This window comes from Natator depressus, chromosome 12 (assembly GCF_965152275.1).
Source record: "Natator depressus isolate rNatDep1 chromosome 12, rNatDep2.hap1, whole genome shotgun sequence".
Lineage (NCBI taxonomy): Eukaryota > Metazoa > Chordata > Testudines > Cheloniidae > Natator > Natator depressus.
In genome coordinates, this window is record NC_134245.1 from 5,746,349 (window position 1) to 5,766,606 (window position 20,258).

At 47.2% G+C, this 20,258-nt stretch overlaps 1 protein-coding gene across 2 annotated transcripts in view; it reads left to right on the plus strand.

The window, feature by feature from the left end:
• PLEKHG4 (pleckstrin homology and RhoGEF domain containing G4) overlaps nt 1–20,258 on the plus strand; it is a 213,395-nt gene that overhangs the window by 52,232 nt on the left and 140,905 nt on the right. For both annotated transcript variants that reach the window (XM_074968423.1, XM_074968424.1), the window contains exon 2: nt 18,186–18,383. In XM_074968423.1, the coding sequence (XP_074824524.1) occupies nt 18,186–18,383 (198 nt within the window). The remainder of the gene's footprint in view (nt 1–18,185; nt 18,384–20,258) is intronic.

Consider the following 20,258-nt stretch of genomic DNA (forward strand, 5'->3'; position numbering starts at 1 on the left):
CAGCTTGGCTTCACAGTGAAATCCTTGCTGATCTTGAACACAAAAAAGAAGCTTACAAGAAGTGGAAGATTGGACAAATGACCAGGGAAGAGTATAAAAATATTGCTCGGGGATGCAGGAGTGAAATCAGGAAGGCCAAGTAAAACTTGGAGGTGCAGCTAGCAAGAGATGTTAAGAGTAAGAAGAAGGGTTTCTTCAGGTATGTTAGCAACAAGAAGAAAGTCAAGGGAAGTGTGGGCCCCTTACTGAATGAGGGAGGCAACCTAGTGACAGAGGATGTGGAAAAAGCTAATGTACTCAATGCTTTTTTTTTTTTTGCCTCTGTCTTCACGAACAAGGTCAGCTCCCAGACTACTGCACTGGGCAGCACAGCATGGGGAGGAGGTGACCAGCCCTCTGTGGAGAATGAAGTGGTTCAGGACTATTTAGAAAAGCTGGATGAGCACAAGTCTATGGGGCCGGATGCGCTGCATCCGAGAGTGCTAAAGGAGTCGGCAGATGTGATTGCAGAGCCATTGGCCATTATTTTTGAACACTCATGGCGATCGGGGGAGGTCCCAGACGACTGGAAAAAGGCTAATGTAGTGCCCATCTTTAAAAAAGGGAAGAAGGAGGATCTGGGGAACTACAGGCCAGTCAGCCTCACCCCAGTCCCTGGAAATATCATGGAGCAGGTCCTCAAGGAATCAATTCTGAAGCACTTAGAAGCGAGGAAAGTGATCAGGAACAGTCAGCATGGATTCACCAAGGGCAAGTCATGCCTGACTAATCTAATTGCCTTCTGTGACGAGATTACTGGCTCTGTGGATGAGGGGAAAGCAGTGGATGTGTTATTCCTTGACTTTAGCAAAGCTTTTGACACAGTCTCCCACAGTATTCTTGCCAGCAAGTTAAAGAAGTATGGGCTGGATGAATGGACTATAAGGTGGATAGAAAGCTGGCTAGATCGTCGGGCTCAATGGGTAGTGATCAATGGCTCCATGTCTAGTTGGCAGCCGGTATCAAGCAGAGTGCCCCAAGGGTCGGTCCTGGGGCCGGTTTTGTTCAATATCTTCATTAATGATCTGGAGGATGGTGTGGATTGCACCCTCAGCAAGTTTGCAGATGACACTAAACTGGGAGGAGAGGTAGATACGCTGGAGGGTAGGGATAGGATACAGAGGGTCCTAGACAAATTAGAGGATTGGGCCAAAAGAAAGCTGATGAGGTTCAACAAGGACAAGTGCAGAGTCCTGCACTTAGGACGGAAAAATCCCATGCACCGCTACAGGCTGGGGACCGACTGGCTAAGCAGCAGTTCTGCAGAAAAGTACCTGGGGATTACAGTGGATGAGAAGCTGGATCTGAGTCAGCAGTGGGCCCTTGTTGCCAAGAAGACCAATGGCATATGGGGCTATATTAGTAGCAGCATTGCCAGCAGATCGAGGGACGTGATCGTTCCCCTCTATTCAACATTGGTGAGGCCTCATCTGGAGTACTGTGTCCAGTTTTGGGCCCCACACGACAAGAAGGATTTGGAAAAATTGGAAAGCTTCCAGCAGAGGGCAACAAAAATTATTAGGGAACTGGAACACATGAGTTATGAGGAGAGGCTGAGGGAACTGGGATTGTTTAGTCTGCAGAAGAGAAGAATGAGGAGGGATTTGATAGTTGAAAGCAGCTATCTGAAAAAGGGTTCCAAAGAGGATGGATCTAGACTGTTCTCAGTGGTGGCAAATGATAGAACAAGGAGTAATGGTCTCACGTTGCAGTGGGGAAGGTTTAGGTTGGATATTAGGAAAAGCTTGTTCACGAGGCGGGTGGTGAAGCACTGGAATGCGTTACCTAGGCAGGTGGTGGAATCTCCTTCCTTTGAGGTTTTTAAGGCCCGGCTTGACAAAGCCCTGGCTGGGATGATTTAGTTGGGATTGGTTCTGTTTTGAGCATGGGGTTGGACTAGATGACCTCCTGAGGTCCCTTCCAACTCTGATATTCTATGAGTAGGTTTCAGTCCAGAGAAAATTCTTAACTTCTGTTAGCTTCTGATGTCCATTATGGGCCTTGTCTGACCTGGCGAGAGTCTTCTAGGGGAGCTCTGATTGGTTCTCTATCCCAGAGACCAGGTGCCACAGAGACAGGAGGTGCCTTGTCCATCCTGACCAGTCTTTACGAGCAGGAACTACAATCCTTAGTGGTGCCTCTAATTTTATAAGCCTTTGATGGTATGAACTCAGAGGGTTTAGGGTGTGCCCTGCCACATGAGGTCCTGGGTCAATCTGCCAATGTGAGTCTCCCCATGGAACTCATGAGTCCTCCCAGTGCCAATCTAGATAACTCAAACTGCTACTGTAATGGCCGTGCCTCCTGGGAAATCATGGGTAATCCACCGTAACAGTGGCTACTGTACTCTCTCCAAAAATAAGCACACAATTCTCAAATTACCAGACAACTCCAATAAACTTTATACACACAATAGAAATTATATACACCAAAAATGCAAATAGTTTTGTGTGTAATATTATTGGAAGTTGTCTGGCAGTACTATTACCGATCGTTCTGTTGAATAGATGGTATAATCAGTTAATCTGAGAGGAACGTACACATTGTTAATTGTGATGCATTTCTTTTTAGAAGCAGTGCATCTGACCAGTACAGTCCATTTCCTGGCTTAATCTCTCTGATGGCATTTTTTCTTTGGTGCAGAGTTAATGTCTACTGAACCTACAAAGCGTACCTCATTGTGAGCTCAACTGTAAAAAGTATGTGAAAGTTCATAAGATGTTGCAATAACCATGAAAAATAGATGAAGTTGTTTACGACGTTAAATGTTGTAGCAAGTGCAAGAGAGCCAGACAAAGAAGCTGGATTAGTCTAAATCAAAAAAAGCCGCGTTACTGTAATCCAAGGATTGTTAAAATTATGCTTGGTAAAAACAAAAAACATGGAACCAGATGTTAATAGACTAAAATTTGTGTGATGGATATTACGCTTAATTGGTAGACAACATAACGAGGAGATGAACTATACCACCCACTTTTTCCCTTTGGGGGGTTTCTTATAAAGAGACTTCGGGGGGGGGGGGGAAGATCAGTTCAGTTCAGCTCTCCTTGTCCTCTCCTGTCCCACCACGTGCCTTAGCTCTCCTCACTTCATCTTCCCCCAGCTTGTCCCCCGAACTGCCAGCAGGGCAACTCCTCTTGGCACATCTGAACTCATCTAAAAGACTTCCTTCCTAAAAGCAAGGCTAGCCCTGACCTTGTTCAAGGACCTTTGTTTTCACCTGGGAATGCTGAAAGTCATCACATTATTATGAGACTGGGTGAGTGAGGTGATAGGCTTTATTGGATCAGCTTCTGTTGGTGAAAGAGACAAGCTGTCAAGCTTACACCGAGCTCTTCATCAGGTGACTAAGAGCTCAGTGTAAGTTTGAAAGTTTGCATCAGTTGGTGAAAGAGGCTGATCCAATAGAAGATATTATCTCACCCACCTTGTCTCTCTAACATCCTGGGACCAACATGGCTACAACCACACTGCAAATCACATTATCATGACATCCAACCCCCAGCCCATCAGTGGGGATAGCTAAGTGACAGCTCAGCAAGAGGCACATAGATCCTGCATTGTTTTCCCTTCCCTTGTTGCGTTATTTTCTGCCCCCTTTCTTTCCTGCTATCCTCTCTCTCACTCTTAGCTGATTTCAGGATTCAATGAAAAGCTATGTCCTAGTCATCCAAGCTTGACTTGTTGAAATAGAAAAGATCCAATCAGATGACATCCCTGAAACCAGGATCCAGGCAGCAGGTGTGGTGGTTGATTTGCCAGCCAAAGCATTCACTCATAACTAACCAGGGAGTGTATTTCACCCACCTTTTCTCTCCTGCTCCTTGTGTCTGTTTGCTAAGAACAGGATAAGCAAATTGCCTCTACACTTCAGGACTGAGTAAAATTAACCCCTTTCCTTTTCATCAAAGAAAGGTTTTTCTGAAAACAAGAAACTAATATTTTGCCTCCAAAAGGAGAGAGACTTCAAAAGTTTTAACTGTTTGTTTTGTGCAATCACTCAACCAGAGTTTCAATACAAATACCTGTTTTAATTCAATATTCGTTCTTGTATTAAATCATACACTTTTAATCTAAATGAATGTTTGAAGTGTTTGCTAAGTAACCAAGTAGAACCAAAGCCTCTGTTTAAAATAACTCTGAACCTACCTATTGCTGTTTAATGTTAGACAGTGAAAGAGTTTCTAAACACCTTTAACTCTTTAGGTTTTGAGATCAGTATCCAGACAACACCCCTACAGGATACATATACATCCAACCAAAACTGGTAACCCTAACACAAGCAAATGACAGCATTGCATGGTTTCAAAACACTGCATGTGATGTGAACGTTTGCCAAAGCCTAGACTGAGACTAAGAAGCTTTCTTTACTGTACACCAAACCCAGCATGTAATGCTGCATGAAGGGCTCTTGTTTTGGTTGTGAGGCACAGCCCTGAGAGGGAAACAGAGAGGAGAGACGCTGTCCCAGGGAGGCCTTTGGGAAAGACTATGCATTAAGACAGTGGGCTCACCCCCTCTCCGTGCCTAGGCAGCTCTGGTGGCAGACTGTGTTGGGGTGGGGAGACAACTCTGTTCTTCCTCCTTGCACTCTTTCGGGGTGGCTTGCATCCTGAGGGGTGGTAAGAGAGCGCAATCCTTCTGCTATCCTAAACCAAGGGAGTGCATTTGTGCCTTTGCCTTGCCTTGGGAGTCCTGTGCCAGGGCCAGCTATTTTAGCCTAAAGCCTATGCATGCTGCACAGCAATCCTGGGGAGTGCCATAGGGGTACTGACTTTGACGGTCCAAGTGCTAGAGAAGCTTTCTTCCCAAATACCGACGGGGAGGACAAACACTTAGCAGGCACCTGTCCTTGTCAGAGGGAAGAGTGCTGCAGAGATAGCTGCATATCTTCGTTGTGAGGAAAGAGATTAAGGTCATTGTTAAATGTGACTTCCTGGAGCCACTAACCACAATAGATAAGGCACCAGAGAGGAAATGAAATATTCTGGGCCAAACTGGTGCCCAAACTACAAGCGTTCAATGAGGATGCTCCGATTCCAGGCAGCCTCATCAAATGGCCAGTTAACAGAATGCAGGATCACCCGCTGTAACAGGATAATGTCATGCTGGAGGGTGAGGGTCCTGAGCCCCACCTCTTGCCCAGCCCTTGCTGCAGATGCACCCCCAGATTCTGAACTTTAATTTTAAAAAACTCATGTTCCTAGCCCTCATGGTTGGGAGGAAAACCTTGAAAATATAACACCAGAGTAGCTGATACAGTGACATCTGCCTGAGTCTACACTCAGTGTGAAACAATAATCCTGAAGGGGTGAACTGCCCCAGTCACTCCCATTCCAAAAGAGCACACTGTAAATATTGAACATTATTTACTATTTCACAGCTGATCATTTTAGTAGTAACACCCAGGGAAGATAATTATTCCACAATCCTATACTGTGCACCAGAGGCCAATAATCCCAGCTGTCTCCTCCCCTGAAGCCAAGACCTCCAGCTGCTCCCTGACAACTTCTCAAATAGGGTTAGGAGCAGCCAACACAAATCTGGGTGTAAAAAAGAACCTGAACGTGTAAGGCCAGCATAAAACTGAATTGGATACGGCAGTAACGATCAGAGGCTACTGCACTAATTAGATCACTAGCAGAGTAACAAACACAGAGGCTTCTTTACTGATTAGATTAATCATTTTCACATTTAACTAATTAAACCCCTCTATTTTAACATTTGAATGAAGCTGCTGCAGAATCCTAGCCTGCAGAAACCCCCCAGAGACTGTACAAGGTTGCAAAGCCTTGCCAGCACAGCTCCTCCATCTGACCCCACCTGGGGGTACAACAGTAAGGGGAGGTTTTCATTCCTTCCTTTGCAGTTGTCTTGTGGGGGAGCCCAGATATAAGAATTTTATTAAGATGATGTTAAAATAAAAAGAAAACGGTACAGAGTTTAAGCTTCTGGTTATCAAGGAATAACATACAGATTATCAAGGGGTGCGCAGTTCGGTTTAGGAGTGGATGGCATAAGGAATACATAATCTGCAATATCCCCAATTGGGGGTAAAAGGTTAACGGGTCAAAGTACAGACATTGAGATATGAGGGTATGTTGTCCATATAATGGCTATGTTCAGGTGTGGAGCATAATGAGTGGATACGATGATGAGGATTGATTTACCCTCATTTGGTCAGATTTAATGTTCAGTGAGTTTATGGTTCCAGTTCATATGGTCCAATGGAAAAAGTCTCTCAGTCCCTTTCTCGTAGTTGATGCACGATGTCGTACCAGCTCACACCTCCTGGTACTGTCGGTGGCTGGTGATGTGTTCGATGTAGATGTCCCTGGACCATCGGATGGTGTCTGAGACCATGAGGCACGCATGAGCCGTGCATAGCATCGACCGATCCCACAGGTCCGCAGCATACACTCGTTGCAGGGGTCCCAGGCACCCAGGGCTCCGATGATCAGGGCATCCATCTGCACCTTGTAGCCCTTCACTCTCAGGGCATTTGCCGGGGGGTGTACTTTTCCAGCTTATGAGCTCGGACTTCGCGAAAGGCTGGGGTCCTGTTCTCAAAGGAAACCGTGAGGTCGACGAGGATGATCTTTTTCTGGGTCTCATCGGTGACGATGACGTCAGGTCGCAGCTGGCTGCTAGTACTGGGGATGGCGCAGTTCATGGCGACCTCCCCCAGCTGCGGTGTGGTGGCTTTCACCAGGCGGTTCTGGATGGCATTGTGGTGCAGCTGCCAGGCTCTGGAGTTGGGCTTGCAGCTGCACAGAATGTGGGGCAGGGTCTCGTTGTCGTAGCTGCACTTCCTGCAACGCTTGTCTCGGTTCCTGTGGCAGACGGCTCTGTTGAGCGGGATGCAGTTGAGCTGGGCACGGTAGGTGAAGCCGCCCCCGGCAAGGAAGTGGTTGCTGGCATCCTACTTGCTGGTCAGCTCAAAGGCTTTACCCTGGTCCAGTTTACGCTTCAGGGTTTCCACATACAGTGAGTGGATGGCTGCCTTCAGGGTCCTCTCCAGCATGCCCCTGGTGCTCAGGGTAACGATGGTGTTGTCGTCGGACCTGATCTGCGGCACCAGGACTCCCAGCTCCTGGCACTCCGTGCACCACTCCCAGCGGCAGCCGATGTGCTTCCCCAGGCGACGTGTGGCGTTGCGAGCGCAGGACCACAGAGAAGCGTTGTCGCGCCCCTCCCTTCCGAATTTGCCATCCAGGAAGCTGCTCAGGAAGGTGGCAATGTCTTGGTTGGAGGGGGCTCTGCTGATCTGCTTCTTTGTCGCGTCACGGAAGGCTTTTGCCACGATGTTCCTTACCATGGTGTCGGGACACGTCAGCAGGTGGAAGATGTGGGTGATCACCGCAATGTCGCACAGATCGCCCATGCAGGGGACGTTGGCACCTACATTGGCTCCTTCCCCTCAGAGCTGAAGGGGACATTTCCTAAGAGTAGAGAATCAAGTAGCTCACACCAGCCCTACTGTGGTACGCTACTGACAAAGCAGTGGTTGTGGGAGGCAAGGCGAGATTGCCGGAATAAGGAGGCAGCATAGGTAAATTGGGCACTACCATTGAGCTGTTTGGTAGCTGGCTGATAAGGAATGTATTTACCAATACTGGGCTATAGTCAAATGATGGCAGGTCTTTTGCCAATCCGAATCTTCAGGGGATCTAACAGACATAAAGTGAATGCTGAAAATCCACTTGTTTGAGTGCTTACATTTGCACAACCAGGTATGCTATCCGCCAGGCATATGCTGTGGTGCCCCAAATCTCCTCTCACTTATACGGACGGAACTCCCCTGACTTCAGTGGAGTTGCATCGGTATCACCGTGACCAGACGGCGGTTTGCAGTGTGCTGGGAAATGTAGGAAGATTTCCACAGGACAGCTTTAATCACACTTCTGATCTGCTGTTATTTATGTGCTCCTTCTGTGAACATCAACGGTTCTGGTGGTGTGGAGCACTTGTATAATATGTGATTATCCCCAGTATAACCTTATAGACTGGGTACCGGGGCCTGAGGTTAGGCCTGTGATCTGGATGTCCTAGGAAAGGAACACAAAGAGGAAAATGCTTAATTCTAAGGCTGTAGTCTCCCTGTGTGGTTCTGGTGACTTACCCAGGAGGGGTATAGTGCAGCAGTATTTCTCCATATTTTCTCAGTGTATTTCTCCATTGGTTACATGCCTCCTCTAGCTGGCATTCTCTCGGGGGCAGAATCTCAGAGCTAGGTTTAAACCATTGCAGTGCCTGTTGAGGTTGAACCATGCTGAATGGCTGTGGATTCTTTCAAACTTGTGCTGCCTCTCAGACTACGTTTACCCTTTGAACAAGGTTCTTCTCATACTCTCAGGAGGCTGGTATGCAGGCCCATTCATGGATGAAAGGAAAAATGCTTGTGAATGTATTCTTTTTTGTGTTTGAGCTTCATAACCACCCACATTTTGGCATCCATCTCTTCTGTGCACAAAGATGTCTTTTAGAAATCACTCGTTAAATCTCCACCCTTCTTTGATAAGTATGGAAATAATGGAAACGCGTGAGGCTGCTTTTGTTCAAAAAGGTTATAAAGGGAGTATCTCTGGGGCTATATTTATTCCTTCTAACTAGGAGTTAAGTGAAAGTGATCCACTCAGTTTATCACTGAGTTAGCTAACTTATTGGCATGCGTTTCTAACACTGTATTTGAGCATGGGAAAAGTTTTTCTCCAGTTCATGTAAGTCCTGAACAGCAGGCCCTGGGAGACGGAGATTTTGAGGTCACGACTATTCATAGGATCATAAGACTGGGAGGGACCTAGAGAGGTCATCTAGTCCAGTCCCCTGCACTCATGGCAGGATTAACGTGTTTCTTTCTTTCCCAACAAGTTGTGGTGATAGAAAAGTTCTTTAATGGGCAGATTTTCCAGAGAGCTCTGCACCCAGCGGCTCCCATTGTTTTCAGTGGGATCTACTGAGTGTGGAGCATGTTTGAGTGTTCCCGTTCTCATGGCCAGAGTTTCAAAGCACCTTAGGTTCAGGTGTTAGCTGCAAAGTTGAGTGAACCTGAACTGTGTCTGACTAGAGGACACAGGTCATGTTGAGGTGACACAGCATTGCTCAGTGCTCAAGCAGCTCCATGGAGTTAGTGGAACATGACTCCTGGGAATGGAGGAGCACAAGTGGCTGGAGCAGCAGAGGGCTGGTCTCATGAGGAATCAGCTGACCATTCTCCTTGTGCTCTAGGGATGAGTTGCCAGGGTTCTTCCGGGCTGGAAGCATCCCCATGTGGCTGATCCTTTCCTTCAGCCTGTACCCCAGATATGGGATCCACCGTAGCATCTCTTGTCATTTGGGATCCAGTGATAGGCACCCAGAGGGAGGGGCTCTTATGAACCAGCTGCTTCCCTAGGAAGCCATCCCTCCCCTCCTGGGCTTGCTACTTTGGTGTATTAGTCTGATGGGGCTAGCTCCTTTCCCCTATGACATTGCATCAGTATGTCATAATGATTCATAGAGTTTAGGGGCAGAAGGGACTATCAGATCATCTGATTTGACCTCCTGTATATCACAGCCGTTACATTTCACCCAGTTACCCCTGTATGGAGCCCCATAGCTTGTGTCCTAAAACGTCTTTCAGAAAGGTATCCAGTCTTGATCTGAAGACTTCAAGAGATGGAGAATCAATCACTTTCCTTGGTAGTTAGTTCCAGTGGCTTATCACCCTCTCTGTTAAAAACAGTCTTCTTTCTTATTTAATTTGTCTGGCTTCTGCTTCTAGCCACTGGATCTTGTTATGCATTTGTGTGCCAGAGAAATGCATATGATCAAGTAACACAAATAATGATTTAAGTGCTCACTGATGTGAAGATAAAGTTTCTGGCACTGCTTAGTCATTTTGCTAGTGGATTATCTTCCCTTTTTAGCAAAGGCGTTTTCCATTCTGCTGGACGATGCTCCCGGATGCGTGTTTGAGTTCAAGGTGATGGATATTGTGTAAAACTTGCTGAAACTGTATAATGCTCCTGGCTAAAAGATGTTAAAAATGAGCCAACATGTCTGACTGAAAGTTTATGCAGTGCCAAGCTGATATAAATGAAGCCCTTTCGTTTTGCTCTGGTTTCCCTGTCTCATTGCTCTCTGGAGATTGCTCACAAACATGAGAGTCTCCTTCCCCTTGGTGCTAGGCCTTGGTCAGAGTGATTGTGGTAGTGCTTCCTGGCGTGTCACACACAGCGCTGAAGTCTGGAGCTGGGAACAAGCGTAGGGTTATAATTAGTAGTAATGGGATGAAATCAAACAAGAGCAATAATGCATGCTGGATAGGAGGAAAAAAATCCTAATAGTGAAATCTGTTAGACCACAGAATCTCCTTAGACACCTACTAAGGAAAGGAATGGATGCCCTATTGTTTGGGTCATTTCAAAGTTGATCTGGAAATCTAGGCACAATCCTGCATGAGTTAAATGGAGGTGGACTTATTATCTATAATAAGATTCCAGGAATCTCACTCTGTGTGTCAGTCTGGGGCCTCGAATGTCTGTTTGAGTCAATGTGAAGTGATGGAAGCAGCTACAAGCGTGGCTGGGAGCTCTTTTATTCAGAATATATCCAGGCTGAATCATCACTGGGTTTTGCGGTCTGTAAGTATCCACTTTTTGAGTTTCAACTTTACACTGATATACAGCGGCAGTAAAGCATCTCTGCCATGCCAAGAGTCCTAAACCATCGTGGTATCAGAGGTAACTCCTCCAATCACCACCCTTACTACAGCTAGTTTGCATCATACTGACACCTAGAATGTTGGCTGAGTCAGGGTGAGCGATGTTCAGAACATCACCAGGTTCAAATATCACATGGCCCTAGGCGAACCAGATTGGGATCTTGGAGTCGCAAGGCTCCATGGTGGTAGGATCATGATAGCTGCTCGGGAGACAGTAACAGTTCCATGGGGTAAGAAACGGGTGCTTGTGCGTCCCACCAGGGGGCAGCTTGGTGCACAAGCCTTGGGAACATGTACAACGTTGCTCACTACCGCACAGGGCCTGGAAACCAGAGCCCCCATTTATGGCTTTTTTTTACACACGTGCCTTTACGAATTACACCTGTGGGACAGTCAGCCTTTCAGGGACTAATGATTTAATAAATCTTCTCCTGTCTCTAACTTCTGTCATTCTATCACTTGCGATATCACAGTTCTTATGACTCCTGGTTTTAGAAATATACATGTCCCACTTGACAGCTAAGTGGAGGGCACTCGTGAAGCCTGTTCCTGGGCTCTCGCAGTGTAAGGGTGATGGGTTGTACCCTGGGCATGTCACGGGAGCCACTGTCAAATACAGTGACCTTTGAGGCATCATGTGAATTCTTTAGAAAGCAATGGAATGTGGAACAAAATTAGCTAGTGTTAAGTTGCACTAATATTGTATAAAGATTATCATTATCGTCTGGCATTTTGAAAGCGTGTGAGGCCTTGTCTGTGCACAGAGCTACACCCGTGTAACTAAAGGTGTTTCCAAAACCCACTCAGCTGGGCTGTGAGGAGCTGCAGTTCCTCCTTCTGGTTGCTGGAGAGGGCTGTGGAGCACGGCTGCTTATCTTCCTTCCCTCTGGCTCCAAGCAGGGCAGGAGCAGCCAGGGGGACAGAAGTTGGGTGGGCGGGGAGGAGAGCAGGACTCCGCTGGGCTCGAGAGTCCCCAGTCCTCCCATCCAGCACCCACCATTGAGCTCAGTGTCCCAGCATCCTCCGCCCTGCCCCAGCACCCACTGAGCTCAGCCTGCCAGCACCCACCCCTGCCTGCCCCAGGCAGCCCAGCTCCCCCCACTCCCTCCACACACTAAGCTCAGCCACCAGGCAGCCCAGCCCCCACTGAGTTCAGCCACTCAGCATCCCCTGCCCTGCCCTAGCACCCACTGAGTGCAGCCACCCAGCATCCAGTCTATTTTCCTTTGGAGTGGGAAGATATTTGTTGGTGAAAGCTTGTGCCACATTTTAAATCCAAAGGCCTTCGGCCTGCCTGTGCCCAGTGGAGAGGCATGTTAGGGGCAGTACTTGACTTTGGCAGCAGTCGTGGGAAAGCCCTTCTTGAGTAGAATCATACCTGTCATCTGGAAGTCCAGGCTGCTTCCAGTCTATTCTGCTCTTCACTTCCCGGCAGATGTTGCAGTCGCTGCTTGCGTTTGGGCATGGCATCGAGATGCTTTTTACAAAGTGCTGAGGAACCCCATGCTAAGAATACGTACAGAAGTGGGGCTCCGTGTCTGAAGTGCATTCTGGAAAGCAAGTGTCTCATCTTAATTTGGTTTTAACTAAACCAGAGATTGGAAGCTAATCATTTCCAAGTGTTTTGTTTTTCTGCAGTGACTGTACCAATTATCCTGCATACTGTCCTGTAGCAGCTTCCGAGGCTGTAGCATCAGTACCGGGCTAGGAGAGTGGATCGGCCACATGTGGAAGTGATTTTTCTCTCATTTCATTTTGTGGAGCACCACTTTGCTGTATGAGCTGCATTATTAACCAGCTGTAGAGCAGTCAGGCTTGTGGCTGAGTGTCGGCTTTGGTGGGCTTGAGCTGGGTTGTGGTAGCACATTGTACCATCGCTTCTCTGGTGGCCCACTGGGTTCTGCAGGATGTAAGCATAACAACCATATTCTCAAAGGACGTGAGCACCCACATTTCCAGCTGAGATCAACAGTTATGGCTGCACCTCTGAAAAATCAGACCTGACTATGTAGTCCTCCTCTGACTGCAGGTACAGTCTTCCATGGGTGCACGGATTCTGTGCTTTCATGCTAAACCTGCCGGCAGGCTGAAGCAAGAGCCCTGTGAGAGAGGTGAACTGCTCCTGTTTATCTCATTGGGAAGTTAAATTGCCAACATTAGGCTTCGGAGTTAAGTATCAGCTACAGAATTTAACAGCAGACCATTTTAGCAAAAACATCTAGTGACTCGGGGACTGTAAGCCAAGCATGGGTAAAACATCGGCTTGTCTTCTCCATTCTGCCCCTAAGCATTGGTACCTCCGAGTGAACAGTGCAGGGTGTGGGCTTACATTTGTTCTCTGAAGAGTGCTCTCTTGGAAACTGATGGTTGCTGAAATGAGAGCTGATTGGAAAATAAGTAAAAAATTTAGACTGTTTGTCGAAAGAATGAACACTGAAAAAAGTTCAGCAGAAAACTCAAAAACTGGAACAACCTCCAGTTTTCCGACACAAATTTTCAGTTTTAGGTTTTTGGATGAAAAATTGAAGCATTTTGAGGAAAGTAGATATTTTATGCTAAAAGGTTCATTTTGTCAAATCCAATTTTCCATTTTTTTAAAAAAAGTTTCAATGGAAAACGTTCAACCAGCGCTTGCTGTGGTTCTTAGCAGTGAGCTCAGCAGTACTTCTCTCGTCCAGGTTGTTCAGGGCGTTGCAGTCTAAGTTGAACCCCTGCTTAGTTCTCCTTCCTAACTCCCTCCTGCAGATTCCAGGGCTAGCTCGGGACTGTGGTTTACGCTCTGGCTGAGGCAGGGTAGTGCGAGGGGTCCAAGGAGAATGGTGCTAAACTTGGCACTGGGTACACCTTGCTGCTTTCTCCATTATTTCCATTTCTCTCTCTTCTCTGTCCATTGTTGTGTTGGTCTCTCCTCTCTTTATTATTCCTAGTTTCTGTATCTTTCCCTCCCTTTCCCTTTGTGCCCCTACCATTTCTTCCCATGCTCCCCCCACGCCTCGCAGTGTACGTGTGCATGGGTGGCTTTCAGTGAGGGGTAGACACTTGTGGAACTGAGAGCCAGGCTATGGCCAAGTGTGAGTTCTGACATCTCCATTCTTACTTTTCTGAGCAATTCAGGGCCCAGGCGTATGCATGTGTGCTGCTTGGTCACAAAAAGGCCCAACGGCTAGATCCACAAAGGGACTTAGGAGCCTTACTGCCACTTTAGGCACATTAAGTCCAACATTTAGACACCACTGAGATCCTCAAAACCAGGGTTCACCTGCCTCTTAACGCAGTAGGTGCCTAAATTCCCTAAGCACTTGCGTTTCTACCAGTAAAGTCTCCATGGCACCTCATTTCTGCTGGTGGCCATGTGCAAACCCACCTAATTCCTGATGCCAATGAGCTGCGGGGTGCCTAGTTCACACCTAAGCCTCAATGGGATTCACACTAGGCATTCCCCTACCTATCTCACCTGAGGGACCAATCCAGCAGGTGTGCTCAGATCATGCCCAACCTGCACACTAGACAGTAGTACCCACCTAGGGGATAGCTGTTGCAATGCTGAGCCTAGTAATGTGTGTTCACCCCTAACCCCTGCACAGAGGGGGCATGGAGCAGCTGGCATTGCTGTTCGCTCCCCTCCTCTTCACACCCCTATGGCGTTTGGGGGGCAGGGAGAGAGTGAGGAGCAACTCTCCTTCTTCCTTAACCCCAAACCTGGCTGGTGCCTGTGGTGTTTGCTGGAGCAGCACGAGGGAGGAACTGCACTGCTCACTGGCTTAAACTTGTATTTTAGACACACAATATTGACCTCTTTCAGCCCTTCACCCAGGCTGTTTCTTCAGACCTCTTTGAAAGCTAAATGAATAGGTAGGCCAAACCAGCAGAATTCCCGCATTCCCGGGGTGGAGAATTGCCTTAATGAGCATAGTGAATTGGCTGCCCCAGAGAGATTCAGTTAACCCTTTAGACACTTCAGCTGATTGCAGCTGTCATGTATTTACTTAGGAAAGTGCAGCTCTGAGGCAGCATCTGGTTTTCATTTAAGTTCTACTTTGTAGTCTGTCTCCCAGTCTGGCTTGACTGTCCCACAAGGAGATGAGGAGGACTTGCCCAAGGTCCCATAGTGAGTCTGGGACCCAGCAGGATCGGGACGTGCCATCCTGCAGGTGTAGCACTTACCATTACCTGCTCCCCCAGCCCTTGGCTTCCAAATGGACCCCTAGAATGGCTTTAGTTCTACCTACTGTACAGTGCCTCATACACAGAGCAAAGCTTATCTCGAGAGCTGCTATAGATCCATCACCTTCAAACGGCCAGTGGCTGAGCGGAACTGCAGAGAATGCTAGAAGGTGCTGTTGCAGCAATCAGTGTGTTAATGAGTTAATCCCTATTTGTGCCATTAATGATCATTAAGGTTTCCTACTTAAAATTGAGACTCAGGAAATGTCTGTGTTAAAGGCTGGATTTGTAAACAAGCTAGGTTACTACAGTTGCACACTCAAATCAGGTACCTATGTGTGCATGTGCCCAGAAACAGCCATTTGTGCATGTAACTGCCAGTTAGGTGCATAATTGTGGGTACTCTTTGTGTCCGTAGATTGCTTAAAATCAAGCCCCCAAAAGCAGATTGAGGACTGGGAAGATTAACTACATCTTTGTAACGTATCTTACAGGCCTGTAAACCTAACTTCAGTATCAGGCAAATTGCTGGAAACTATTGTAAAGAACAGAATTATCAGGTATAGAAATAAATATGATATGTTGGGGAAGAGTGGCTTTACAAACATGGCTTTGTAAAGGGAAATTATGCCTCGCCAGTGTATTAGAATTCTTTGAGGGTGTCAACAAGCCTATGGACAAGGCTGATCCAGTGGGTATAGTGTACTTGGACTTTCAGAAAGCCTTTGACAAGGTCCTTCACCAAAGACTCTTGAGCAAATTAAGAAGTCATGGGATAAGAGCGAAGGTCCATTCATGGATCAGTAACTGGTTAAAAGATAGGAAACATAGCATAGGAATAAATGGTCAGTTTTCACAATGGAGAGAGGTAAATGGCAGGGTCTCCCAAGGATCTGTTCGAGGACCTGTTCTGTTCAATATATTCATAAAGGAACTGGAAAAGGGGGTAAACAATGAGGTGAGTAATTTTGTATTGTCTTCAAATTTTGCCAAGATAGTTAAGTCCAAAGTTGACTATGAAGAGTTACAAATGGATCTTATGGAACTGGGCGACAAAATAGCAAATGAAATTCAGTGGTGATAAATGCAAAGTAATGCACATTGTAAAACATAATCCCAACTATACATATAAAATGATGGGGTCCAAACTAGCTGTTACCAGTAAAGAAAGAGATCTTGGAGTCATCATGGATAGTTCTCTGACAACATCTGCTCAATGCGCAGAGGCAGTCAAAACAGCTAACAGAATGCTAGGAACCATTAGGAAAGGGATAGATAATAAGACAGAAAATATCATAATGCCACTATATAAATCCAAGGTACACCCACACCTTGAATACTGTGTGTAGTTCTTGTTACTCCATATCAAAAAAGATATATTAGAACTGGAAAAGGTGCAAAGAAGGGCAACAAAAATTATTAGGGGTATGGAACAGCTTCCCTAAGGCGGGATATGATAGAGGTCTATAAAATCATGATTGGTGTGGGCAGAGTGAATAGGGAAGTATTATTTATCCTAGAACACACGAACCAGGGGTCACCCAATGAAATTAGCAGGCAGCAGGTTTAAAAAAAACAAATGGCAGTATTTATTCACACAACGCATAGTCAACCTGTGGAACTCGTTGCCAGGGGATGTTGTGAAGGCCAAAACTATAACTGGGTTCAAAAAAGAATTAGATAAGTTCATGGAGGATAGGTCCAGCAATGGCTATTAGGCAAGATGATCAGGGATGGAACCCCATGCTCTGGGTGTCTCTAAACTTCTGACTGCTAGAAGCTGGGACTGAACAACGGAGGATTGATCACTCAAAATTGCCCTGCTCTGTTCATTTCCGCTGAAGCTGCTGTCTGAACACAGAATACTGGGTTAGATGGACCATTAGTCTGACCCAGTATGGCTGTTCTTATGGTCTTATGTTTATCTAAGGATGTTGCTGCTGCAGCCACAGGGCTCTTTGTCCAGGATATCAGTGCTCTCTGCGCCCCGTGAGACAACTGGTCTCTATACACTCCCGTGTTTTGGTATTTAACGTTTATCTCTGTACTGTTCCTACATAAGGAACGGAATGGATCCCTTCTCCCTCACAAATGCAACTCCTGCGGGCTTTTGGGGATAGATCTAACTAAAGAGAGGTGGGGACTTAGGTATTATCTATATTCTGTGTTTGTACTGTTGTATTAAACAACACTGACAACATGCAATGGCTATTCTCTGTGTGCTTATTTCACTAAAGGTGGGATAATATGCACGTTGGAATTTTGTAACATTATCAAGAGGTTTTGACTCAATGCCCATGTTAATAATTGTCTTGTGAAGACTTCCATAGGGCTGCAGGAATGGTATGAGTGTGAGAATAATGGAAGTGCCATCACTGAGCACTGCAGATTTGTGTATTTAGAAAGAAGGGAGATCCCACTCACATACGCCAGAATAGGATCTACAGGGAGTATCTCGGACGGTAGAGACCCTCCCACTGCTGAGGCTACTGTGGGAGCTCTCTGGCCACCAAGCTCCCCTGGGAGTCGAGCATCTGCTCATTACTTTGAGGGAGTTATCTGAAAAAATCAAAATGACATACCGTTTGGCTCTCCGAGTGCTACCCAATAGCACATACAAAACAACTTCTCCCGCTGATGCATCAGACGCACGGTGCACCATCATTAAAATCACCACTCACTCCACGTGGCTACACCTGTCCTGCTGCACGTCTCATTTTCAAACATGGGGAGAGGGTGGGGTTAACTGAGTATGGGGAGTGGGTGGGATTAATGAAGGCTCTCGGTAGCCCTCAGAGGCATGGAACACCGGCCTTTACACACCTATGTGCTGAGTGGTGCTTCCAGATGTGGAGTGTTTGAAAAGGTGTTTGAAACTTGGGCCTGCAGATCCACACGCCCCACTTCACTGACGTGCGGCAATAACACGTTAATTGCAGCCCCACCCGACTCAGCAGGGAGAAGGATTTGCTGTGTTAGCTTTATGCTGCGATGATCTCAGCACCGGGCGCAGCTCTCTGTTATGTGAGCGCTTCGCTCACGCACTGAGGGAGCTTATTTTAAAGACTATTTTACATGAAAATTCACATAATAAGGAAGCTAACACGGACTTAAGCTCATTCTTCCTCTTCCTCTCTTGCTTGAAAGGCCCTACATCCTGCAGGTGCTGCACCCCAGGAGTCTTGAGGGTCCTTAGCATGCTATCCCCTCTGTTCTATGCGAGGCGAGGTTGGGACATGCAGCATCTTGGTGCCATTAATGGTCTCTCTCTTGACAGGACTCCGAATCACTGGACAGGTGCATACAGAGTACCTTATCAGTGCTCTACCCTCCGTTTGAGGCCACAGCAGCCACAGTTCTGTGCCAGGTTTTTGACGTGGTGGAGAAGACGTACCGCGGGGATGGATTGCGCTACCTCATAGATTTCCTGATTCCAGCAAAGCACATCTTGCAGTGCATTCAGCAGGATGCCTGTGTAAGTATTGCTGTCTCCCAGAGGCCTGTCAGGAGACTTTTCTTGTAGCGTTAGTCCATAAAAGTGCCGGCAAAAAGTATCATTAATGTATTTATTTATTATTATAGTTAGTTTATAGTAGGTGGACAGGCAGATCGACAAGAAAGGGTTGAGGATTAGTTATTGAAACCTGCATTCCAGAAATCAGAAGTGGGCTGGTGCCTTTGTGTAGAGCATAAACAGAGACCCCGACTGAAGGGAGTTTTAGCTGAGTCTCCTTCTGAACTTTTACTGAGGTACACCTGACTGGAATATGGTAGTTCCTATGCCCTAGCGTCTCCTCAGTGATACGTAGTAGGAGGCCAGATTCTGCTGCTGGCAGGAGAACACTCTGGATGAAACACTGCCAGTCGGTGTTTTGCCCAGAACTCCCACTCCTTGTTGCTGGTTGCTGGAATGTTCCCAGACTCAGTAGCCTCGAGGAGTCACATTACATTGCTGCTACTGTGATGCTGAGATTAGCATTTTCCAGCATTGCCAGTGCTCAGCATTAAACAAGCATGAGTCAGGCTCGCCAAAGTCATTAGATTGGCTTAAAAATCGTGTGATTTAAAAAAAAAATACACAGGGTTTTGTTGTTTGGTTTTTTTTTTTTTTTTTGGTCTTCTGGATTCTGAGCCTTTAGGGTGCACCTGGGTCACATTTTCATGGTTTTCACCTCAGCCAGGAGGGCTCGAAACTTCTTATTGAAAGCTGAGATTCTTGCTTGATCACTTGCCTCCAGGAATTGGGGATTTAAGAAGAACAACAAGTATCATGAGAACTGTGATGAAATTGCAAATGTTGGCAACGCTGTAAAATGTTGGGCCTGATTGTTAGTGGCCTCCAGCTGGTGTGTGTGCAATCTTGCACATGTACTTTGCACTATCACACTTGTGCGTGATCCATTTGTCAGTGCATGAAAATTGTGATTTACATGTGAAAATGCACATGGGCTGCAATCTGTCACCTGGATGTGCAGGTGTTCATGCTTGAATGTATATGTGCAGCTTTGCACATCTAACATTGTACACACAGAGGTGCAGGCCAGGTTGCAGTCTGTAATAGAGTGTACAGGCTCTTTGAGATTTATGGGGAGCCCTCCCCGTTCAGTAATACCCTGTTCTAGATTTGCCCATAAAGATCCTGTGAAACAGGAGATGTGGTCCCTGAGGGGTAGGCAGGGGTTGTGGGGAAGCACTTTGGGTTTATAAAGAAGCTCCTTCTTTAGACCTCAGGTTTAGGGCCCAAGGCTGGGGCAGGTTGGGCTGCAGTTCCCCTCCCAGTCAGAGGGGATCAGCTGACTCTTGGTGATTCCAGCCAGTCATTCTTTGAGAACAAGGCCTGCTGGGATATGTAGTCTACCTCGTAGTCATATTCAGACCCTAGGGTCTGTCAGAGCATGCTGGGAAATAAGGGGAGATTATGAGACTTTCCCAGGGCGAGCGCGAGGCCTTGTGGCAGCCCCCTGGGACTTGCTGCTGTGCAGTGCCTGTGGGGCAGACCCCCTGAACAAATGCCTGGCACTGCCACCTTGGCAAGTCCACGGCGAAGGAAGGGTCTTCGGCCCCTGCTGCAGGCAGCTTCTCCCCTCCAACTGGCTGCCTTCCCACCTCCCGCCTCCTGGGGGAGAACAGCCCGTCCGGGCTGCTGGCGCTCCCGGCCCTCAGTGGCCAAGGAGAGTTGGGCAGGCAAGCGGGAGGGCTGAGAGGAGACGGGGAGAAGCAGAGCGAGTCGCATAGCTCCGGGGCCGGCTCTTTGCCCTCCTCCCCCGGCCCTCCCACGGAGAGTGGGTTGGTGCTTTCCTCTTTCTCCCTCCTCCTCCTCTCTGTGCTGCACCCTGGGAAGTGGCAGAAG